General features: G+C 43.7%; 2 protein-coding genes across 2 annotated transcripts; one reads left to right on the forward strand and one right to left on the reverse strand.

Moving 5' to 3' along the window:
* The first annotated feature begins 851 nt into the window (after nt 1-851).
* On the forward strand, nt 852-7,294 carry LOC133139871 (ornithine decarboxylase-like). The gene is made up of 10 exons (XM_061259359.1): nt 852-974; nt 2,341-2,483; nt 2,726-2,877; nt 3,252-3,425; nt 4,071-4,290; nt 4,748-4,782; nt 4,989-5,080; nt 5,968-6,184; nt 6,597-6,683; nt 7,100-7,294. Exons 3-10 carry the CDS (start codon nt 2,776-2,778, stop codon nt 7,292-7,294), a joined length of 1,122 nt encoding a protein of 373 aa, XP_061115343.1. The 5' UTR covers nt 852-974; nt 2,341-2,483; nt 2,726-2,775.
* Nucleotides 7,295-10,492: 3,198 nt separating this feature from the next.
* LOC133139948 (ornithine decarboxylase 1-like) lies at nt 10,493-15,894 on the reverse strand. The gene is made up of 8 exons (XM_061259475.1): nt 15,880-15,894; nt 14,378-14,517; nt 13,479-13,695; nt 13,034-13,110; nt 12,619-12,677; nt 12,156-12,241; nt 11,763-11,977; nt 10,493-10,496 (listed from the first exon to the last, which is right to left on the reverse strand). The coding sequence occupies exons 1-8, from the start codon at nt 15,892-15,894 to the stop codon at nt 10,493-10,495; spliced, it is 813 nt and encodes a 270-aa protein (XP_061115459.1).
* Nucleotides 15,895-24,142: the final 8,248 nt, after the last annotated feature.

Here is a 24,142-nt window from a genome sequence, read left to right on the forward strand (position 1 = left end):
CTGTCCACCGACTTATGAATGCAATTACAAATCAGCCACTCGTGTGTCAGCAGTGCAATGCATACAATCATGCAGACATGAGTCTGGAGCTCATCAACCAGCAGAATGGGCCAAAAGAAATGTGATGTAAGTGACTTTGATCATGGAATGATCAATTATAATAATTCATTGAGTCTCTCTGTAGATAATGATTGTTGAAATTGGACAGCTGAAATCTACAATACCGTTGGAAGCAGTTCCAGATTCAAGTGGCCTGTAGCGTAGTGGTTAAGGTAAATGACTAGGACACCCAAGGTCAGTGGTTCTAATCCCGGTGTAGCCACAAGAAGATCCGCACAGCCGTTGGGACAACTACAACAGAACAACACTACAGTGACAACTAAACTTAATGAGAAACAGCACAAACAAATGATACTTAACTAATCCAGGAGAAAATGCTAACAACCCACTGGAGAACACTAATGCACACTGAAGTGAGCTCAGCTGTGCCAGTAATTATACCCTGAACAGGGTGCAAACTATTGGCTCCTCCTACAACAAAAGCTGTGGCCTGCCAGCCAGTAAAACAATAGCCTAACTCAATAGCCTAGCTCACCTGATAGAAACAAACACACAACCCAGTTTCACTGTAATCTAAATGAACACCACTTGCACTAACTAACAAACAATCAAACAAACAAATACACAGCAGAACAACACTATAGTGACAACTAAACTTAATGAGAAACAGCACAAACAAATTATACTTAACTAATCCAGGAGAAAATGCTAACAACCCACTGGAGAACACTAATGCACAGAGTTCTTGTCATAAAGGACATCCCACCTTCATTCCATACCTCAGCCATCACCCAATCAGGGCATCCATGGGTAGCCTGGCTGTGGTATTTAAGATGACCACAGGAACTGTTTGTGCATTAGATTTTGGATCTTTGGAGGATCATTTTGGTGCTGGTTCCTGGGGTAATATGCTGGTAAGGCATGGTCTCATGGTCTCATGGTCTCATGGTCTCATGGTCTCATGGTCTCATGGTCTCATGGTCTCATGGTCTCATGGTCTCATGGTCTCATGGTCTCATGGTCTCATGGTCTCATGGTCTCATGGTCTCTTCCTCTCTTCCTCTCAGAATGTATGATTTCTCCTTTTTCATGAGTTAATCTGTTATGTTCTGATATAGAGTTTGTTTTGACTTGTTGGTTGATTTTATTAGACTGACATCCAAGAATTTGGTGATTTAATTGATAATTGTCATTCACCATAATTATTCATTTCAATCTAGCACGCCAGACCACTTGTGTTCACACTTGTGTTCAGTACTTAGAGGGTTGAACATCTTAACAAGGATATTGTTTGTTGGAACCACTTGTATACAACCTATTTGTATACAACCTATATTATTAAGGGTGTCAATAATTCTGGAGCCCACTAACTGAACACTATTGAAGTTGTATTCCCCTACACCAGGGGTCGGCAACCCTGGTCCTGGAGAGCCGCAGGGTGTGTTGGCTTTCGTTGTTACTTGGCATTAATTGATCTATGAAAGCTGTTGATTACACAGTTAACCTACCTCACCTGGTTTCTTGGGTCGGAATTGGTTGCTTAATTTAAGGTGGAGACGAAAGCCAGCACACCCTGCAGCTCTCCAGGACCAGGGTTGCCGACCCCTGCCCTACACTCTATAGTGGGAAAAATCAGGACACCAAGCTGTAATATTTCTATCAGAAATATTCTGCGGTTGGATACCTGAGACGGCTCCACTCCGAAAGATAATTCTCAGGTTTCATCAGGGGGCAGCTTTGGACGTAGGTTATTTGGCATGAGATGTGTTTGGGTATATTAGTATAATTATGTCCCATTTCAAATTGACTGATCAAATTCATAATTTCTTTAAATCCAAAAATGTCCTATTTAGAATCTGAAAGAATTATAATGACATTTTACTTGGTTCAGATTATAGAGATTGTTTGATTATTGGTTTGGCTTCAATTTGGGCTGTAACATTTTGATGTGCATGTGCTTTTGGTTCCTGACTTTCTTGTTGCATCACTGGGCCTGAAGGTGTTCACAGACAGGCACAGGCACACAACACATCTGCATCTGACTTTCATAGCTTTGCATGGTCATGCACCTGCTCACATAACTAACCTGTTTTTACCCTATAAGACCACTGTGTCCCTCCGTTCTGAAAATGCAGGCAAACTGGTAGTCCCGAGAGTATCAAAAAAGCTGATGGTTGGTAGTCTTCTTACACATGGCTCCACTACTGTGGAACACCCTATGAGGGAGCCAGACAGTCTCAACATTTAAATCTAGATTAAAAACACGCTTTTTACGTTCAGGCATAATCAGTTATGACGCGGAGGGCTGGCCTCATCGGAAGTGTTTCATTCTGGAGATGGGTGCTGGATAAGGATAGCGGTTAAGAAATCCACACTTGACCATCAGCGGTGCCAGTGGGGTTAGCTACAACCTTAGTCACCGGGTAGGTATGTGGCACCTGCGTTTCTGTTCTGTGCATGAGGAAATCTTCTTCTACACATTTTAGGGTATGACCTTGCCTGAACGCATGCTTCAGAAAAGGGCACTCAGTTGTGCATTTTGTTGATCTGGGGTGCAGTTGGTGGTTTGGGGGTGTTGGGGGGGGGGGGGGCGGGGGAAGCGCTTTAGAATAACTTGAATCAAATATCTAAAATTACACTTCCACATATTCCTTTGCCTTTGCAGATAGTTTTGAAATCTGAAACCAAGGAGCAAATAAAAGAACCTGTGAGACCATGACTACCTTCACTCCAGAGGACTTTGGCTTCACCTTGCTGGAGGATGGGACTTCTGTCCAGGATGTCATCGATCAGAAGATCGACACGTTGCGTGCGGAGGTGAGAGCTTGAGCTGTCCTGGAAGGCTGCTGGTCAGGCCTTGGAAACCAGTTGTCTGGACTTCAACCGTTCAGTTCCTTGAGTTAACCCTTGTGTAGTCCTAACATTCAGTATACTCCCAACCTGTAACTCATCACAAAATTTGTCATCAAATTTCAAGTTGAAAAAGATCCTTTAGGGGGTTCTCTGCTGTTAAACATAGTGGCAGGTCATTTTTGACCCTTGAGACAACACTAGGGTTAAGCATTTGAAACCAGCAGATGCTGGCAGATCTACCCCAACCAGAATTTGAGATCCATGGTTTGGAGTCTTGCCTTTGATGCCGTTCCACTTGGTGCCTGTCTGTTGTCCTTGACCTCGCGTTTCGTCCCTAGGAGTCCAAAGAGGCTTTCTTTGTGGCGGACCTGGGGGAGGTGGTGAGGAGGTACCAGTTGTGGGTACGTGAGATACCTCGAGTCACGCCCTTCTACGCCGTCAAGTGCAACGACAGCCTTCCCATTGTCAAGACGCTTGCGGCCCTGCAGACGGGGTTCGACTGCGCCAGCAAGGTACTAACCCCAAGCCAGAAGAGTGTCAGTGTATGCATGATTGTGTTTTCAGCAATTTGATCTGGCTAATTGGTAAATATGAGAGAAAATGTAGCCATATGAAATGTTTTCATGCAAAATGATGTCGATTCGAGACCCTGCAGCTCTTGTCACACAATTAAGCTCCCTCAGTTTCTTTCTGCATAAGAGGCCCACTGGAATACCTGATGCACTCATTCATGTATTCATGTCCATTTCAAAATGAGATTGACAGCATGGTGAATTCACAACTTCTCACTGCTGCTGGTGGAAACGGGGACTACTGCGTTCACCATGGTGCAAAACCAATTATTTGAAATAATTCTGTTTGGATTAATTCAATTTAGATGGTGCCAGCTGCCATGTTAATTCCATTCATAATTAAATAAACACTGGTTATTTATTCAGGACATTGTTTACATGATAAACTATACATGGCAGTGATTTAAATGTGTATATATTTTTGACTTATCAGGATACAAATGATGGTGTCTTTGCAGGCTTGCTTCTTAGCGGTGTGCTGGTTCATTCATAGAATAGACTCCAGTCCAACATTTGTTGTCCTCATCTGAACCACTCGGGATGCCCTGTGATCCTGTTTTTGCCTTTGCCCCTTTCCACTTTCAGTGTGAGATGCATCTCATAACGTCTCTCGGGGTGGACCCCAGCAGGATCATCTTTTCCCACACCATCAAGCCGCCCACCTACCTGAAATACGCCACTTCCCTTGGGATCCAGAAGATGACCTTCGACAACGAGGCAGAGCTTGTTAAGATCGTCTGTCTTAACAGTCATGTATTGAGACAAAAAAAAAAAAAGATTGTCATTCTTATCAAGTACAAAAAATGTTAGGCAATTTACAGCAATTGTCCCCTTTGGCTAATCTTGAATCAGTGGTTGTGGTGCTGCTTGATTATAAGCCAATGAAATTAACCATTTCCCTGTAAGATCCATGAGCATCAGATCAGGGTGTATTGCCAATTTCCATCATATACAATTTCTGAATGTATATGTCTCAATTTTAAATCTAGACCAAAGAATACAAGAGTTATGGTAAGCAAATGTCCCATGTAAGCATGTGCCAAATAGATGTATGAACATTTTGTCCCATTCACATGCAGTGTTCTGCATTGTTTTTTTTCTAAGCTATGTCTAGACAGTTTTACGAAAAGGACATTTGAAGACTGCAAAATGGCACATGACAACTAAATGATAGTATGGGTCTCATACTTGTATTTTGCTCACTAAAGTATCCTGACCTGTCACCCTCCTCCTACCTCTCCCTCTCCTTGTGCTCTCCTCAGATCGCTACTGTAAAGAAGATTTAAGAACGTGTGGTGCCTCGGGGTGGATCCTGAGGTGCAGTGGGCGGGCGCAGCTGGAAACCAGACACAGGAGATAGCAGATATCAGAAAAAATTATTCTTTTTATTTTTTCTGTGTTTTTTTTTTTTTTGGGGTATTGGGGATAGCGCCCCCCCTCAGGGCAAGGGTAGGGGAAAACTGGAGAAATAAAAGGGGCCGTTCAGGCAAAAATAAACTAAAGTTCTTCCCAGACTGGGGTATGCTCCAGGGCCTCCTCCCTCCTTCCCTCTTCAGCCACGTCCGGGCTGGGTGGGGGAAACACAAAGAGATAGGGTAAGTAGGACGGGTTTTTGTTTGGCTCACGTGTCCGGTGTCCGTTCCGGGTCTTTGGGGTTGCCGTTCGTAAAGGTGGGGTCTCCTTCAGGGTCAGTACAGCAGGGCATAGAAGGTCCTTCCTCTCTCTGCCTTTCTCCCTCTCACACGCTCAGGAAGGGTGCCGACTGACCCTGTTTGCAGCCTCGACCGCGCCTTACATACCATTCCCTGCTCGTTAGGAAACAGGCTGCAGCTGAGTCAGTACCTTTCCATTCTGCTCACTCATGTGCGCTGTCCGGGGTCCTGGACTGCAGGTAGAGGGATCTCTCTCCAAGGTGCTGATCTTCCCATCACCTCTACAGGAAGATATATTCCTTCCCAGACCTCTCCTAATGCGTGACGTCCGCGCGGTTGCTCTGCGCGGGTCCCTCCCGGGTTCTCCACCCACGTGGCACAACATGCAGGAGCAGGGGTGCCACAAACGAAGTACAATAATCACAACAATAATATATTGTACACCATTATATTCATTGAAATGCATTGATTGACATTTGTCAAATACCCACCCGATGTGGTGGAGCACCGAGCCAAGAAGAGAAGTTGTGGCACTGTCCAAATAATTATGGACTGCACTGTATGAAGGGCTGATGAGTAGACTGATCGATGAATAATCGATAATACTGTACATATTCACTTGGGTGTATCGATAGGTATCTGGATGGATAAACATTTGGATGGAAGGATATTTGGGGTGATCAATAGTAAGATGGATAACAGATTTAGATGGAAAATAAATAAAATGTAAAAACGATACTCCGCAGATGCCTCGAGTTTCCACATTTGTGCATCTGCTTTGGAAAAACTCACCCTTGACTGAGCCCCTCCCACCCTTTCCTCTTCTTCAGGCTGGTCCTCCGCATTTCTGTGGATGACACGCATTCCATGTTCTCCATGAGCGCCAAGTTCGGGGCGAAGCTGGAGACATGCCCGGCACTCCTGAAACGTGCGCAGGAGCTGGGCCTGGACGTCATCGGGGTCAGCTTCCACGTAGGCAGCTACTGTATGGATCCTGTGTCCTACACAAAGGCCATCAAAAATGCCAAAGACATCTTTGACCTGGCGGTGAGCACCTGGAACCATGTGAAAAGCTCTACTCATCTGGCAGCTACAGTTAGAAATGCCATACAATGTTGTAAAGGTAACCATTTTGACAAACCCAAATTGGCAATCTCAAATTCCAGGTCGAGAGGGCTGTTCTTATTTTTTCCGATCTTTCAATCATAAGTTACATTTTGCCCCTAGAAAGATGTGTGGGTCTTCTCTAATACATGAGTGCAATAAACCATTCAAGTACTGAGACACCAGAAACCAGTAGATGTTGTAACTATGGAGGACTGGACTGGAGTTTTGTCAGAGCTGATTACATGGTTGTGACACTGAAGCATCTGTGGCTTGATGAGCTGTGGTCTTGTGTGTGTGGTAGGAGTCTTGTGTAAAGGATGTAAAGCGTCATTCATGGATGATTGTTTTGCAGGCAACGATTGGCTACAAAATGACCTTCCTGGACCTTGGTGGAGGATACCCTGGGTTTGACATTCCCAATGTTGTTCACTTTAAACAGGTAATCATTTTTCCACTCTCTCAGAAAGCACACAGCAGGTGTGCAGGGGAGCCTCAGGTCTCGTCTCATAAGTGGCTGATGTGGATGTGAAGGCTGATGGTGAGCCTGCACTCACCGACACTGTATAAATGAATGTGTAGGTTTAGCGTGCTCAAATCAGGCTTTGGAGGCCAGTAGTGCTGCTGGTTTCTATTATTTACCACCACACGGAATGGTTTTGTACTTGAATGACAGGTGAGAGGAGGCTAATCAGTGACTTTGATCAGACAGTCCGCTAACAATCAGTTCAAGAGAACAAGCATTACTGCTGGCCAGACTTGGACAGTCTGGACTTGCAGAAGAGATACTGAAGAACAGGAGGGTTTTCATTGTGATCCGATCATGACCTGACCTGACCAATACATCCCCATTTCCAGATGGCCGTTGAAATAAATCTCGCTCTGGACAAGTACTTCCCCGTCAGCTCTGAAGTCCAAATAATCAGCGAGCCGGGCCGCTACTTCCCATCGACAGCCTACACGCTGGCTGTCAATGTCGTCAGTAAGAGGGTGGACATCAAGAAGTCCAGTGATGGTAAGTTTGTGCCAAGTTTGTCACGGCTCCGTAATTAAGCTCTATCAGTCTGGCACAGCTCTGCATACAGAGTCTGAACACACAACATACTTCATGTCACCTGTAAGATGGCACCTGTTTCTTCTCATTCAGCTCTAAACCCCAACTCCCAAACCAACCAAATTGGGAGAAAATGTAATCATGCAATCAGTGTGCATATGGGACTTTTATTCATTGTGGCATGCATAACTATTCCTGTATTCACATTTCTATAATCTTTTCAGAGCTTAATGAATCTCTCAATGTGAAAAGTGTGATTTAGATTCAAATTCCACGATGGTTGGAATGTGGATGATGAAGTCCTGGGAAGTGCATCCTCTTGACCAAGAGGTGGAGCTGTTGATCTCACATTTAAAACACAATATGATATCACACGGTCAGGATACTGTTTTTGCAACCAAAATGTCACTGGATTTCTTTCTTATTTTCTTATTTTGTTCCATTCCAGTGACACTGGTACTTTTTTCTCAAATAAATTTACAGTAAGGTGAGCCATCTGTCCACTTGATTCTCCTTGTGTGTGTATGAATGTAAGTGTGGCAAGATTAGGCTGAGATATCGAGTTGAAAGAACACAAGCTTTACGTTTAATGTAAGGAAATTTTAAAATTGTCAAGTACAACAGAGTCCAGGATTTCACCCAGTGCTTTATTAGGAGAGGTGGTCCACCTCCATTAATTTACCCAGTGCATGTAGAAATGTAGAAATCAGCAATGGCTTGCAATTAAATTCAGAATAATAATTTTAAAAAAGACTGACCCAACCTAAACATTTAATATTGTCACCAATCGCTAGCCTAATCATTGCATGATTAGCAGTATGATCTAACAACAGTGCCTGTGGTTACTGCAGCATACTATCACACATGCCATTACAATCTTGAGGAAGGAACAAGATTAAGATGATTAAATAATACCCATCTAAATACTGCATGTTCCACTGAAGTCTCATTGTGAATAGTTCATATTGAAGAAGTGGTTACGGTACGTGACTGGGACCTGCAAGGTCAATGGTTGATCCCTGGTGTGGCCACATGTGCCCTTGAGCAAGGCCCTTAACTCTGCATTGCTCCAGGGGTGTATTGTCTCCTGCTTAGTCAAATCAACTAAGTCGCTTTGGATAGATGCATCAGCCAAATAACATGTAATGTAAAGTAGTGCAAAAAGGGTATTATAGAAGGCATTTTTTTTCCGTTTTCAAATATGGCAGCCAGAGTCCCAAAGCCACTCTAGCGTTGTCATTGAGGTATGCTTTGGGTCACCCCAGTCTGAGGTTGTGTGCACTCTGGAGCAGGTTTTCTTCAAGGCTCTGCATTTGGCTGAATTCATCCTTCCCTCCATTCAGACCAGCATCCCTGTCCCTGCCACTGAGAAGCACCCCCATAGCATGATGCTGCCACCACCATGCTTCACCGTAGGGATGGTATTAGCCAGGTGATGCCTGGTGTTCACCGGACATAGTGCTTGGAGTTCTGCTCAAAGAGTTACATTTTTATCTCATCAGACCAGAGACCCTATATTCCTCATGCTCTCCAAGTGGGCTCTCATAAACCTTTTACTCCGGAGTGGCTGCCGTCTAGCCACTCTGCCATAAAGGCTTGATTCCGTGGAGTTTCCCCTTAACTTTTGACTGCCTTTCCAAGCTTGGAAACACCACGAAAGTACCAAGCCGCTGATCAGTCGGTCTTTGGTCAATATTTCCCCCTGAGTATTCAGTCGTAATTTAGGCTGGAAAAGGTACAAGATGAATTAGAGTCATGGAGATCACGCAAGTTACAAACAAAATAGTTTATTCGCAGACAGGTAGGTTAGTAGCTTTAGAATATCTCAGTCAATTACAAAATACACACATTAAGAATAGAGATAGAGTAAATAATCATACCTAGCCTGCTTTGGCTACACACAAACACACACAAGACATGCAGTGTGGGAAGTCGATTACGATCTTCCTGATACTTACATACATTAGACATGTTGTGTGGGAAGTCGAATGCGATCTTCCGTTGCTACACATACATAGAGTGTGCTGTGTGGGAAGCCAAATGCGATCTTCCCAGATTGGTCTGTCTCCCTTGCTTTTATGCCAAATCATAGGCTTGAACCAGGCGGCAGTGCCATAAATCAACCTGGAGGGGTGGTCAAATCTGGAATTTAGACCACCACCCTTGGGGGTTGTTAAGTAGGGAAAATGAGATGATTACCAAGAGAGGACATGCAGGGTTCCCCTTGAGTTACTGAAACTATGGTTTATTAAACTCCATTTGCAGCAGTGCAATACATACAGTCATGTAGGTACGGGTCAGGAGCTTCAGTTAACATTCACATCAACCATCAGAATGGGGAAATGTCCTTCATGTTGATGCAACAAGAGTTGAGGCCAGTGGCATTTTCCAGCAGGAAGTTGAGTTTGTCAAAACTACGCAATCCATCAGCTAGAGTTTCTGTCACTCAAGTGGGCTGTCGTGGACAAATTCCACGATTACCATATATGGCACCCAATTTACTGTACGTACGGATAATAATTCCTTCACGTGTGTGCTTACCACAGCCAAGCTCAATATGATTTCCAAGTCCAGCATCTGCCTGGTTGATGCTAATCTACTGTTCAGAAAAGTGTCGGGGGAAGAGAAGGAAAAAGAAACACACACAAACACACAAAGGGAAGCAAGTGAAGGTGCCAAGGCTGTGTTGCAAAACAAGAAAAAGAAAATAAAAGCACAACTTGCTACAAATGTTGTAACTGTATTTATTTTTGAGGAAAAGGTACCAGTGTGTGACCAGAATGAACAAAATAAGTGAAAAGAAATCCAGTGACATTTTGGTTGCAAAAACACTATCCTGAACCTGTGATATCATATCATGTTTTAAACTATAACTGATCAAATTAAAGCATGTGGTGAATCATGAACTCCATAACTAAGCATTTGGTTGATAATGAAGACTTAACCCAGTGCAGTGCGTGATCTACTCCAGGCATGAAGCAGAGCGAGTGAATTACACAGAGGGAGTAGGCTTTGTGATGACTAACAAGACCCGGAAGGCTCCGATTGCATTGGAACCAATCGTCTGTTGCCTCATCACTGCTTCTTTCAGAACCAAATAGCGGGAGAATGAAACCCCTCATAATGCTGTTCTATGCACCTACCAATGCTGCAGATGATGACCTCAAGGCCATGTTCTATGACACCTTGAACCTACTTCACCTAGGTGGCAGGGTAGGAGCCAGAGACATCATTCTAATGGGCAAATGCTAAAGTTGGGAGTGAAAACGGGGGTACAAACAGTCGATGGGCAAACATGAAGTTGGGAAAAGGAATGAGAATAGTGAAATGTGTGTTGAATTGATCATGATCAAATGCTTTGTTTTTGATTTTGTCATTATCTGTAAGTATTGCTCCAATTCGTACAAAAAGTTCACACCCTACACCAGGGGTCGGCGACCCTGGTCCTGGAGAGCCGCAGGGTGTGCTGGCTTTCGTTGTTGCTTGGCATTAATTGATCAATGAAAGCCGTTGATTACACGGTTAACTCACCTCACCTGGTTTCTTGGGTCTGAGTCGCTTGCTTATTTTAAGGTGGAGACGAAAGCCAGCACACCCTGCAGCTCTCCAGGACCAGGGTTGCCGACCCCTGCCCTACACCATCGAGGAAAGGATCAACATGCACACTCTTGCAAAAGCTGGCACCCTCGCTTTCCAGCACGTTTTTGTCCATTTTCATCCACCTTCCCTGTAAAATAAATGTTTGGCAGGTTCTGTGTTTTTTCATTGTCAGGTTTTGTCTAAGTTGTTAGCTTTTCCGTGGATTAATTCCCTCTGTACTGTTTCCTGGTTGTTCCATTCATTCATTAGTTTCATCTGTGTCTTATTTCATGTCTCCGCCTTCACAGTCCTCATAGGTCTTTCCTTCTTATCTGCCGTCATCGATTCCACGGGTCTCGTTTTGATCCGAGTTTAGTTGCGTGTATTTAAACCCAGTTGTTTCTGTCTTAGCCAGATTGTTATGTGTCATGACCATACTCTCGAGTGTTTATTTCTGATTTATTTCTGTTATGACACATTTTGTCTTAGACCTCCACCTCTTGATTTATCTTTCTGTTTTGAGTTGATCCATAGTTTTTCGATCCTGTTTGGTTTTTGTTTCTGGATTCAGTTTTTTTTTGGACTGCCCGTTTGTTATCAACCCTTTGCCCAGGCAACCCTTTGCCTGTGACGTTGACTAAATCTTGGATTACCCCCGCTATATGTTTGCCGTTGTACCGACCCCCTTGTTTGAATCTCATTCACAAACTACCTGATCTCTGTTGCTATGGCTTGCTGGTTAATAAAACCTGCTGCAAGGTTAATAAAGACTTTAAACTTACTCCTGTGGTCTTGCTGCTGGGTCTATTGTACTGGTCCCTGACAATGTTACAAATAAGGGAGAATATCAGGTAAAGGACAGAAAACATAAGATACTCAGGCATATACCATGCTTTCCGGGTCATCACAAATTGAGTTTCAGGCTTTGGGAAGCCATTAAAGTCGGTCATGGTGCTGACGGTGTAGGCTCCCATGTGGTGGAACAACATCCATTCACCCTCATGTGCCTCTGGCAGGCTGTAATCTTCCACAATCTGGTCGTGCCCATCACAGGTCTGTCCGTAGATGGTGCTGGGGTAGAAGCGCTCACCTGGCTTGCTTCTCTGCAGTGAGACAGGGATACATGAACTGAAGAGGACTCAAACACAACCTGGAACTGCAACAGTACATGGTTACTTATGCAGACACACATACAAATGATCTGGCACTGCAGATTGGCAGGGTTGCCAGGACTATGAAAGCAGCAAAACCAATGAAAAACTTGTGGGTACTTGGCAGGACATAAGCATAGGGGAAAATGACGAGTGTGTGGATGCCGTCATTCACATAGTAACTAATAGTCTTACTGTTGGCCCCGTCTTCTTTGCCTGTGGGAGTGAGAGGAGAGTTGGAGTTGAGAGCTGCATGAGAAGAAACAGGTGCCATCTTACAGGTGACCTTGCTCCACTTCATTACATTACATTACATTACATTAATGGCATTCTTATCCAGAGCGACTAACAGTCGATATGACTGAGCAGGAGACAATTCTCCCCTGGAGCAATGCAGGGTTAAGGGCCTTGTTCAAGGGCCCAACAGCTGTGCGGATCTGATTGTGGCTACACTTTAACCACTGCGTGTACCTTAACCACTACGCTACAGGCCACCCCACTTCAGATCTCATGAAGTATGTTGTGTGTTCAGACTATGTGGAAACAAAACTGTGCCAGACTGGGGATAAGGCTTAATTACAGAGCAAACTCACCATCGTCGGCCAACTTCTCGATGTCCACCCTCTTACCGATGATATTGACAGCGTGTAGGCTGACGATGGGAAGAAGTGACCCGGCTCGCTGATTATTTGGACTCCGGTGCTGACGGGGAAGTACTTGTCCAGTGCTTTGTTTATGTCAACCGCCATCTGAGAATGGAGATATCAGGGTCAGATCCAACAAAGGAACACTCTGAGTAACTCTTATAAGCGGTGATTGTTTAAGTCTGGCCCTGAACGGCAGCAGTAATGTTTGTTCTCACTTCTACCTGATTGTTATCCGACTGTCTGATCAAAGTCATTGATTGGCCAGAGACTCCACTCACCTGGCATTCAAGTTCAAAACCATTCCCTGTGTGGTGGTAAATAATAGAAACCAGCAGCACTAGCAGAGTTTCAGAAAAATTACCGCCTGAAATTGGGAAGGCTAAACCCAGGGTATCCTCCACCAAGGTCCAGAAGGGTCATTTTGTAGCCAATCTTTGCCTGCAAAACAATCAGCCATGAATGACTCTTTACATCTTTACACGATACAGACTCCAACCACCCACACAAATCTCCAGTCCAGTCCTCGATAGTTCCAACATCTACTGGTTTCTGGTGTGTCTCAGTACTTCAGTAATTTTAGTCGTGTACAGTATTAGCTAAAGACCCACACAAGGGCGTGGCTGCAAAATGTAACTTCTGATCAAAAGATCAGAAATAATGAGAGCAGACGCCCTTCTAGGCCTGGAATTTGAGATTGCTGATCTGATGGGCTTATTGTCGAAATGGTTACTTTTACAGCATTGTATGGCATTTCCAACTGTAGCTGCCAACCGAGTAGAGCTTTTCACACGGTGCCAGGTGCTCACCGCCAGGTCAAAGACATTACGGGCATTTGTGATGGCCTTCGTGTAGGCCACTGGGGTCATGCAGAAGCCGCCCACGTGGAAGCTGACCCCAATGACGTCCAGCCCCAGCTTCTTTGCTCGCTTCAGGAGTGCCGGGCATCTCTCCAGCTTCGCCTCAAACTTTTTGCTCATTGAGAACAGGGAATGTGTGTCATCCACAGCAATGCGGAGGACCAGCCTGAGGAAGAGGAAAGCGTGGGAGGTCAAGGGTGAGTTTTTCCAAAGCAGATGCACAAATGTGGAAACTCCAAGTGTCTGCAGAGTATCGTTTTTACATTTGAAGCATCCATCTGTCCAAATATCTGTCCAAATTTCTATTATCCATCTAACTATTCACCAACCCAAATATCCTTCCATCCAAATGTTTGTGTATCCAAATATTTATAATATCTATTACTCATCCATCTAAGTATGCATCCATCAGTCTACCCATCCAAGCATCAGCCCAACACACAGTGCAGTCTGTAAGTACTTTGAAAGTGCCACAGCTTCTGTTCTTTTGGCTCTGTGCTCCACCACATTGGATTTTAAATGAAACGAGGAAAATCATGTTGAAGTGCAGATGGTCACCTATAATTTGAGGGTGTTTCCATCCACATCGGGTGATCCGTGTAGGAACCACATCCATTTTTATACAGTGTCCCTCCCATTTTAGGGGACCAAAAGTAATTAGACAGTTGATCTCTAGTCTAGATTCTAGATTTTGCAACTGCAATCTGGAGACTGTCGTTTGGGTGTAACAAAATGACAAAGGCAGCAGTGTACGTCAGATAGTGTCTGTCAATTATCGCGATTGAGAATCTTAATTCATGCATTTCATTTTACCTAAAAAGTTGGTGGAGTGCCAAGCAGAAAAGAGCCTCGTTGCCTCGTTGTCAAAGGTCATCTTCTGGATCCCATGGGCAGTGGCGTATTTGAGGTGGGAGGGCTGCTTGATGGTGTTGGCATAGATGATCCTGCTGGGGTCCACCCCGAGAGACGTTATGAGATGCATCTCATACTAAAAGCGGAAAGGGACAAAGGCAAAAACAGGATCACAGGGCATCCCGAGTGGTTCGGATTAGGACAACAAATGAACTGGAGTCTATTCTATGAATGAACTAGCACACTACTAATAAGCAAGCATGAGAACACACTCAGCCCACAATATCATTTGTATCTTGATACAGGGGTCAAAAAATATATATTGAAAGAAAAAAGAAAAACACCCATTGTCTAAACTTGGAATAAAATATACATATCGGGGTTTCCCGATAACGGTGTCTCTTAGCACTTTATGAAGACTCTCTAAGGTATACCTTACTAAAGTTGTTTTCTTTTCTTCCTGTGTTCCCCGAACTATCACCCAGGCGGTTGATTTGGCAGAAGCATCATCACATTACTGGTGTAATTCACTATTTTCTCTGATTAGCTGACGTTTTCAATAAAAGCGCAAGAGATAGAGATATTGTTAGACGTGGCACTGAATACAGTAACATTATTTTCCAGTTTTAGGACTACGGTGTCCAACAAAACCAAGAAAGAACTATGGTTGAACATCGCTCCAGCACACCAAGAGAGTGGGAAATCGTCAGTTTATGAATATCATTTAAAAGCCTTGAACTTCATAGCATTACCTAAAAAAATATATCAACATTAACATTTATCAACTGACTAAAAATAGCATGAACTTTTCATCATCGGGATCTTAACAGCCCAGCGAGAACAGCCCATTCAGCCCGGCAATGCTTGCCTTTACCTACCCATCCATCCATCCATCCATTATCTGAACCCGCTTATCCTGAACAGGGTCGCAGGGGGCTGGAGCCTATCCCAGCATACATTGGGCGAAAGGCAGGAATACACCCTGGACAGGTCGCCAGTCCATCGCAGGGCACACACACTATTCACTCACACACTCATACCTACGGGCAATTTAGACTCTCCAATCAGCCTAACCTGCATGTCTTTGGACTGTGGGAGGAAACCGGAGTACCCGGAGGAAACCCACGCAGACACGGGGAGAACATGCAAACTCCGCACAGAGAGGCCCCGGCCGACGGGGATTCGAACCCAGGACCTCCTTGCTGTGAGGCGGCAGTGCTACCCACTGCACCATCCGTGCCGCCCCTTTACCTACCCCTGTACCTACTTTTGGAAATCTAGATTGCTTCCTCAAAGAATGCCAAAAGGTTTGTCAGGCATGACCTACCCTGAAAACCATGCTGGCTATCCCTTAGAATGTTATTATTTTCAATAAATATTTCCAGTTTGTCCCTAATGATAGATTCCAGTATTTTACATGAGATGCAAGATAGACTGACAGGCCTGTAGTTTCTTAGATCGGTCTGGTCCCCTTTCTTATATACTGGTATTATATTACCTTGTTTCCGGTCATCCGGTATTTCTCCAGTTTCTAAAGACTGTCTGAAAATACTTGCCAATGGTTTAAAAATGATCTCACTTAACTCTTTGAGTACCCTTGGGAATATGCCATCGGGGTCTGCTGCCTTATTTGTTTTTAGTTTATGTAATTTATCTAGTATTTCTTTATCCCCTATCGCAATATTGGCTGGGTATTGAATATGCCTTCCGGCCTACTAGTAACCTCCTCCCTGGTAAAAATCTCAAGAAGGTGAGAGTGCCCAAATGGAAGCAAAAAACGCAGTTTAAAAAAGCGCCAGGTGGCTCCGAACAGTTAGCAGCAGAAAAAAGAGATAAAAGCGCCTCTTAACTTCATAAGTTTAGCTAGCTACTGAACTGCACAAAGAAAACTACCAGGCGCTAGCAATATAAATCAACGATATACTCAGCTAACTTAGCGTTGTGACTTAACTTAGTAGAGACTGGATGAGGAAAAAGCCTCTTAACGTTTTAACGTTATCTAAACTCTTAGTTTGACCCAGAAGGATGACCAGATGCGGAATAAATATGGTTAATAGTCAGCTAAAGTTGTGGGCTCCCAGACCAACAAATTTTCAGTCCAATTACAAGTATACAATTTGTAGTAAAGTGTCAAATAATAGGCTTTTATTCCATCAGATGGAATCCAATTACAAAAGCATCCGCAGAGCACAGAACAGCAAGCACACACACACACAGCGTGAGCAGAGTCGAGCAAGCTGAGCGCACACACTTTGCAACACAGTTTCTGATATATAATTTTCGTGGCCTTGGTATCTCCCTCTGTCTGGGTACGGCTCCATCTTCTCCAGTCAAGCCATAGTTGTTTACTTGCTTCTGATTGGCTTTTATACCTCTCGTGATTGTCCTACTGTAAAACCCCACACTAACCCAACGACGGAATTTAGCGAGGGCTGAAGGTATCAGCGTGCTCGTCCTTCTGGTGTTGCTGAAAGAATACTAATAGGGTTAAAAATTAGTGGCCCCTATGCGGAGAGTCTAGATCAGCCAATAAATAAACCAGAGACAGGAGTACCACTCCGCCTTCCGCTCTTTACTGGTCCGGGCTGACTAAGAATCTCCACAATAGGGTCAATAGATTCACTTTTGTTTATCTGACTCCATTTTAGAATAATAATTTAGATTAGTTATCCACATTAGGTAGATTTCTTATTGATAATTTTGACTTGATCGCTATAGGAATCCTGTACTGAGATTTACTCTCCGAACAGTCCTCTGCTGGTACCGCCGCATGTCACATCGCGCGTTATGTGCACACCTCACTAACTGACTAGATATCTATAGTCATTACTTTACAGCTACATATTCCACAATACCAGAGGAAGCCAGCAAGCTGACCAGCCCTGAGTGATAATGCCAGATATTAATAATTTCCGTTTACACTACACCTTCTCATCCACATCTCAGAAACTTTTAATCAATCCCCCCTTAACATTTTACTTTAAGAAAACATTTGAGTGTTTGACCCCCTAAAACCTTTGAATGTTTTTTCCAGTGTTTTAAGGAAAAACTGAAATAATACAATTCAGTGCAGTGTACTTCAGTGCTGAGAATATATAAAAATAATACAATACAGTGCAAATATCATACTTCAGTGTATACTATAGTGTTGTGTTAGTGCAGATACTGATAAATAGAATAATATAAAATAAACATACCGATACATAAGATAAACATAGAATAACTAGGAATATCTAGGGAAAATATTATATACTAGCTTTGCTAAATAAAAGTTTTTTAGACTTGAAATAACCGTCAGTTAACATTAACTCAAAGAGAAAACAACCCTTGTACTGGGTAACTAGCTAGCTACCCAGATCAATTGACTCCGGACCGGATCTGTGCCTGTACTGGCTGACATCGGGGGCAGATCCAGCCCAGAGTCGCTTGCTGTCTGGTTGGCTAGTACTTTTATTAATCTCCGGACAAAAATACACCCAAAATATTACAAGGAAACCGTTTATAATTAACTACAGTTAACGCTAACCGTAACGCTGAAGGCACACTAAATACCAACAGGATTTGCTTCCAAGTGGACGAAACCCCGCAAAAAAACAAAAAAAACCGAAAACAATATGGTCTGATTATCTAACCGGCATGCAGCCAAGTGTTAACGAAACGAGAAAAAAAGGGGGAACTTCCCTCTCTGTCCCCTAACAGCAACAAAGATTTCCACATTTATAGAATGAGCTTTTGAAACGCAAACCTCTGATATTAGCCTCCGATTCAGTCTCCTTCATTCCTTGCAAACACACAACCATAGACATATATACGTCAATGACACACAACACCACCAACACCGCAAACAGGAAGTGCGTAAGCGTGTATCAGGCACGAAACCAGCCGCTTATCAGCTGTCCCTGTTGCTCCAATGGATATGTATCAATTATGCAAAAGGGAAAAACTGCCATTAAAAATGTAACATATTGACTGCCTTTGCAGTAAATGGTAAATGGTTGGCATTTATATAGCGCCTTTATCCAAAGCACTGTACAATTGATGCTTCTCATTGACCCATTCATACACACACTCACGGCGATTGGCTGCCATGCAAGGCACCGACCAGGTCGTCAGGAGAATGTGGGGGTTAGGTGTCTTGCTCAAGGACACTTCGACACAGCCCAGGCAGGGGATCGAACCGGCAACCCTCCAACTGCCCGACAACTGCCCTTCCGGCTGAGCCATGTCGTCCCTGCAGCAAAGGATGAGAATGTTTGTTGTGGTGACCATAGCTGTGGGCTTGAAAGCCATTGTAGATCCTGAGTTCGAGTGACCCTCCCTCTGCTTTCCTGTCCTGCTGCAGTAAGGAGACCAGCCGGCCAAGCACTATCTTCAAGGCCGCTTCAAGGTGCTAGTGTTGGCATTCCAGGCTGCTAAGGGGACTGCCCCCCTTTACATACAATCTTGAATTGCTCCCTATGCCCCAGCAAGACCACTTTGGTCTGCCAGCTCTGGTCGCCTTCTGGTTCCCTCATTACAAGCACCAGGTGGTCGAGCTGCACGTTCACACCTGTTTTCCATTCTGGTTCCTCTGTGGTGGAATGACTTGCCTACCACTGTCAAGACCACAGAATCCCTCTCCATATTTCCACGCAGACTAAAAACAGCTTTTCAGACTATACCTTAGTCCTCCCTCCTAAGGTATAGGACACACAGAGAGGCCCCGGCCGACGGGGATTCGAACCCAGGACCTCCTTGCTGTGAGGCGGCAGTGCTACCCACTGCGCCATCCGTGCCGCCCTCCCTTCTGATATCCCTCTTCTATCCCTAACCCTTGAAAAAAATAAAAAAGTATTGCAATGACTATTATGTCTTTTTGTGTAGAACAGCTACTTTGGGGTTTTGCTACTTATGGATTTGGTGTTTTTAACTTGTGGAAGAACCTATGCACTTGTAAATCGCATTGGATTAAAAGCGTCTGCCAAATGACAAGAAAGTAAAATGTAAAAAAGTTAAATTCTTCCTTGGGGGTGGGGTATGTAACCCCACGCTCAACCCAGAGGACCCGAGACTGCTTTATCTGCCTCCAATCCTTTGCCTTTCCAGTTTGATTTAACCTGCCGGGGGTATAAACTCCCACTGGCTTTGCTCTGAGGGGAGTCGTGGGGGTGTGCAAACTTCTCCACTGAGACAAGGTTACAGTCCAGGAGAGGCAAACCTGCAGTTCTGTGGGTAAATAATTCCTCAAAACATGAAAAGTGTGATTAAGAAAACTAATAGTTTAAAACAATTTTGGTTGGAACAAAAACCTTCATCCACAGTGGTCCCACGGGACTGAGTTTGAGAAGCACTGCTGGATGCGGTGAGTTCATTACTTATCTGAAGCCCTGTTAAATTCATCCTCTTCACCAGGAGGTGGTGCTGTTACTCTCCTGTGAGCAGCAGAGCAGATAAAATCTGCCTGGGGGAGTGTTTATTAAGCAAGAGGAAATACTATACATGGTTGGTAATTTAGTTTCTTAAGTACTGTCAGATAAAACACTTACGTGTCGCTCAAGGCGTCAGTCAATATTTCCGTTTTTTGGTCAGTAGTTTTTCTCAGATTCTAAACTTGCCACTTGCCACTACGTGGACGTAGGGGGAAATGACAGGGTTGCAATGCTGATTTTTGACAAGTGAGTGGGGAGAGAGTGAGTGGGGAGAGAGTGTATTAAGCAAGAGTAAATTCTGTGCATTGTTTGTCATTTATTTTCTTAAGTGCTATCAAATTAATCACTTATGTGTTGCTCAAGGCTTCAGTCAATATTTCACCTCAGTCAGTTGTTCTCAGGTTCCAATCTCGTATGATACATTTAGTGTCAGTCTAGTTCCAATTAGAAATAGTTTTCATATAAAAGTAAATGAAGGCAGAAATTGTTTGAAATTCCTGGGATTATAAGAGTACATTTTCCTTCAATAGGTGTCTTATTAAGTCATATTATGTTGACATTTTATGATGCCTTTTATGTTTGAGGTCAGTTTAAACCAACACAAAATTATTAAAATGATTGAAATATAAACATCTTGACATGACAGATATTAAAATGAACGGGTTATATATTGTATATATTTTATTCAGCTATACAGAGCCTGGGGTCAGAATGACCACACACAACGTCTCTGTATACACAGTTTGTCCAGGACCAGGATATGCAACCAAATTCATAATGTCATGACTCTTTTAATTTAATTTGTCTCGAACATTGAAATGGGGGATTACAGTACATATAAAAAGTGCTGTAATTTGGTGAAACCAAAATTTATGAAAATACCCTTTAATAAAAGCTCAGAGTCTGCGCTTTGACCAAGTAACCGGTCCTTGAAAGAGTCAAGTCGCAGAACTGAGGCCCCCACCCCTCGGAAAAAGCTGGCAGCTATACATTGATTCACATTGAAAAAATATATATCATTGTGCACCTTCCCCGTAAAAAAATAAAATAATGCTAAAATCGGTAAAAACATGACAGTAAATTGAAGGTATATATGGATGTCTGGTTTATGGAAGACACTGATGGTGGAGGAGTTAGGGATAGTGTTTGACACACTTTCACTAAAACTTAAATCAATGGACCTCGATCAATTTATTAGTAAACTAGATACGTAGTTATGTTATACAATCATCCAGGTGTGCTGCTGCCAGAGGTGACAGGGGAAAGCAAGGGGAGGGAGGCGAGAGTGTTAACAGGTTGACAGTTGCCAGAGTGTTGACAGTTGACAGTTACGATACACAGCAAAGCATGTGTTACTAGTTTCAACAGGCAGCGAATGCTGTAGGCGTAATAACTTTTCATTGGGCAGCATATGTGACTTGGCATATAACCAAACACTGCAACAGTGGTATACAGGAGTGTATATCTGATCACACGATGTGTCAAACCTCTAAGCCTTTATATAATGTGTCTGTGGGGAGATTAATTGATCCGAACAAATTAGGAGACAATTGTGACAATTGTGGGAAAAGAAGGCCTGAGTCCTGAAGAACAGGGGGGCCAAAAGTTGCCTTTGTAGTGAAAATTGCCTGTGTGGCTACTTTACATTACATTACAGGCATTTAGCAGATGCTCTTATTCAGAGTGGCATACAATGAAGTGCAAATCAAACACAGGGACAAGTGCAATGAGGACCCTAGAGGAAAGTATGGTTCCGAGTCCTAGTGTTAAAAAAAGTGAATAAAGTGCAACTATTTTTTAATAGCTTTTAGTTCCACGTTTTAAATGTAGTGGAACATTACACATTTAATTCCAAATCAAAGCATTAACACATTTTATCAAGTCTGCATTATTCTTTTACAGGAAGCAAAGAAAAGGAATATTAATCTGTTCAAAGAAATGGCAGTGTCGACATTTTTCACATCAAACTCAAGCATTACTGTATAAACTGAAGACATTTCTCAAGATTTAACTTCACTTTAAATTACTGAACTAATATTTATTTGCAAAACCATTGTTTTTTATGACTGCTGCGCATCTGTGTTGCATCGAGTCAACCAACTTCACCTAGAAACAGGTATTTCAGGCCAGGATGAAGAAACTAGCGGAGTGGTTAAGGTACATGACTGGGACCCGCAAGATCAGTAGTTCGATCCCCGGGTATCCACACAACTGTTGGGCCCTTGAGCAAGACCCAAGGCCTGCTTGGTTCCTGTGAAGTTTTGCTTCAGAAACTGGATTTTGAATGTCACCCCAAATTTTCAATGGGGTTGAGGTCGGGGGATTGAGCTGGCCACTCTATTACCTCAATCCTTGTTTGATGTTCCTTGCTTACTCATGTGTTTGGGGTCGTGGTCTTGTTGAAACACCCATTTCAGGGGCATTTCCTCTTTTGCATATGGCAACATCATCTCTTCAAGTATTTTGACGTATTCAAACTGATCCATGATCCCTGGTATACGAACCCAACACTGTAGTATGAAAACATCCCCATACCATTATTTTTACGCTGTACTGTGGCCTGAATTCAGTACCTGGGGGTCGTCTGACGTATTGTCGGTGACCACTAGACCTGAAAAAAAAAATTTTACTCGCATCAGTCCAAAGAATGTTACATTTTACATTTTACATTTTAGTAATTTGGCAGACGCTTTTAATCCAAAGCGATTTACAAGTGCATAGGCTCTTCCACAAGTTAAAGCATCACCATCCATAACTAGTGAAATACACACAAAGTGCTGTTCTATGTTCCCCATGTTGCACAACCCCCCCCCCCCCTCCACACACATTACATGTTGCCTCACGTATATGCCTGCAGCTCTCAATCATGAACCAGGTTCAGTTGCATTTCATCGAGCCCATCGACGCAAGAACCTGTGCCACATTAGCTAGAGCTCAAACCTGTATGGTCCTGTAAGCTTATCAAGATTGCTCACTCTATGTTGTTGTATGACGGTATCACTTGTAGGACAAGCTGAAAATAAAATATTCAGACTCTGTCTTAGTTCTTGTTATTTCCTAGTCTTGTCATGTCACATTATATAGTTTATTCATGTTATAGTTGTTATGTCATGATTTATGTTTGTTTCATGTCATGTTGTTCCGTTCACACTCACAGTGACAAAGCAGGAAATGGAAACCTCACCTATAGGCTCGACTACATGTCTCACATACCAGGGCCAACGGCCATGAACTCTCTTCCAGGCCAGACTCTCACGCAGGTGATATTAACCTTATTAAAAACACCCCGGGCAATCTTTGTACAAGCCTCCACCCCCGAAATAGGCCCATAAAGGCTGCTAAGGGCCAGCTAGATCCGGGCCACATGGCCTTACACTCACCGAGCACTTTATTAGGTATTTATTAGACTTTTTAAGACTTCTAATGCGGTAGCCTATCCACTCAGAGTTATGAAGCGTTGTGTGTTCAGAGATGCTCTTCGGCACACCACTGTTGTAATGTGTAATCATTTGCGTTACTGTCACCTTCCTGTCAGGTTTGACCAGTCTGGCTATTCTCCTCTGACATTGCTCATGAACAAGGCATTTCTGTCTGCAGAACTGCTACTCATTGGATTTCTTTTTAAACCTTTTTTTTTGCACCATTCTTTGCAAACTCTAGAGACTAGTGTGTGTGACCCAGTCTGGATTGATGGATGGATAATAGAACTTTAGATGGGTGGATAGATATTTGGATGGTTGGATGCTTTCAACCGGGGTGACATTGGCTCCGGATGTAAGAGCAGTCTGGCAGTCGGTAAGGCATAGTTGCTGGTGCGATCCTGCCTGGGTGTGTCAAAGTGTCCCTGAGCAAGACACCTAACCCCCAAGTACTCCTGTCAAGTGGGTTTGTGCCTTGCATGGCAGCCAATTCCCTTTGGTGTGTGTGTAAATGGATGAACGAGAAGCAGCAATTGTACAGCGCTATATAAATGCAGACATAAACAATGTCCTGCAGACACTTCAGTTTCCATACTGATAGTGCATCTGCTTTGGAAAAACGGGCTAGCTCCTCCTGAAGTGGTCTAGCCCTGGACATCATCGGGGTCAGCTTCCACATGGGCAGCGCCTGCAAAAACCCCAAGGCCTACACAAAGGCCATCACAGATGCCCGCATCCTCTTTTACAAGGGGGCGAGTGTCTGGCAGCTGTAGTTGGGCGCCTGTAGGGCGGCCTGTAGCGTAGTGGTTCAGGTACATGACTGGGACCCGCAAGGTTGGTGGTTCGATCCCCGGTGTACCCACAATAAGATCCACACAGCCGTTGGGCCCTTGAGCAAGGCCCTTAACCCTGCATTGTTCCAGGGGAGGATTGT

The sequence above is a fragment of the Conger conger genome, chromosome 1 (assembly GCF_963514075.1).
Source record: "Conger conger chromosome 1, fConCon1.1, whole genome shotgun sequence".
In the NCBI taxonomy this organism is placed as follows: domain Eukaryota; kingdom Metazoa; phylum Chordata; class Actinopteri; order Anguilliformes; family Congridae; genus Conger; species Conger conger.

Excerpts from the sequence above, each read along its gene's own strand:
- LOC133139871 (XM_061259359.1), top strand. The coding sequence starts at position 2,776 with ATGACTACCTTCACTCCAGAGGACTTTGGCTTCACCTTGCTGGAGGAT. Across the intron at positions 5,081-5,967 it reads GGGAAACACAAAGAGATAGG|GCTGGTCCTCCGCATTTCTG; the intron begins GTAAGTAGGACG and ends CCTCTTCTTCAG. Across the intron at positions 6,185-6,596 it reads AAGACATCTTTGACCTGGCG|GCAACGATTGGCTACAAAAT; the intron begins GTGAGCACCTGG and ends ATTGTTTTGCAG.
- LOC133139948 (XM_061259475.1), bottom strand. Across the intron at positions 12,242-12,618 it reads CGAGAAGTTGGCCGACGATG|GCAAAGAAGACGGGGCCAAC; the intron begins GTGAGTTTGCTC and ends TCACTCCCACAG. Across the intron at positions 11,978-12,155 it reads TCATTTTCCCCTATGCTTAT|AGAAGCAAGCCAGGTGAGCG; the intron begins GTCCTGCCAAGT and ends GTCTCACTGCAG.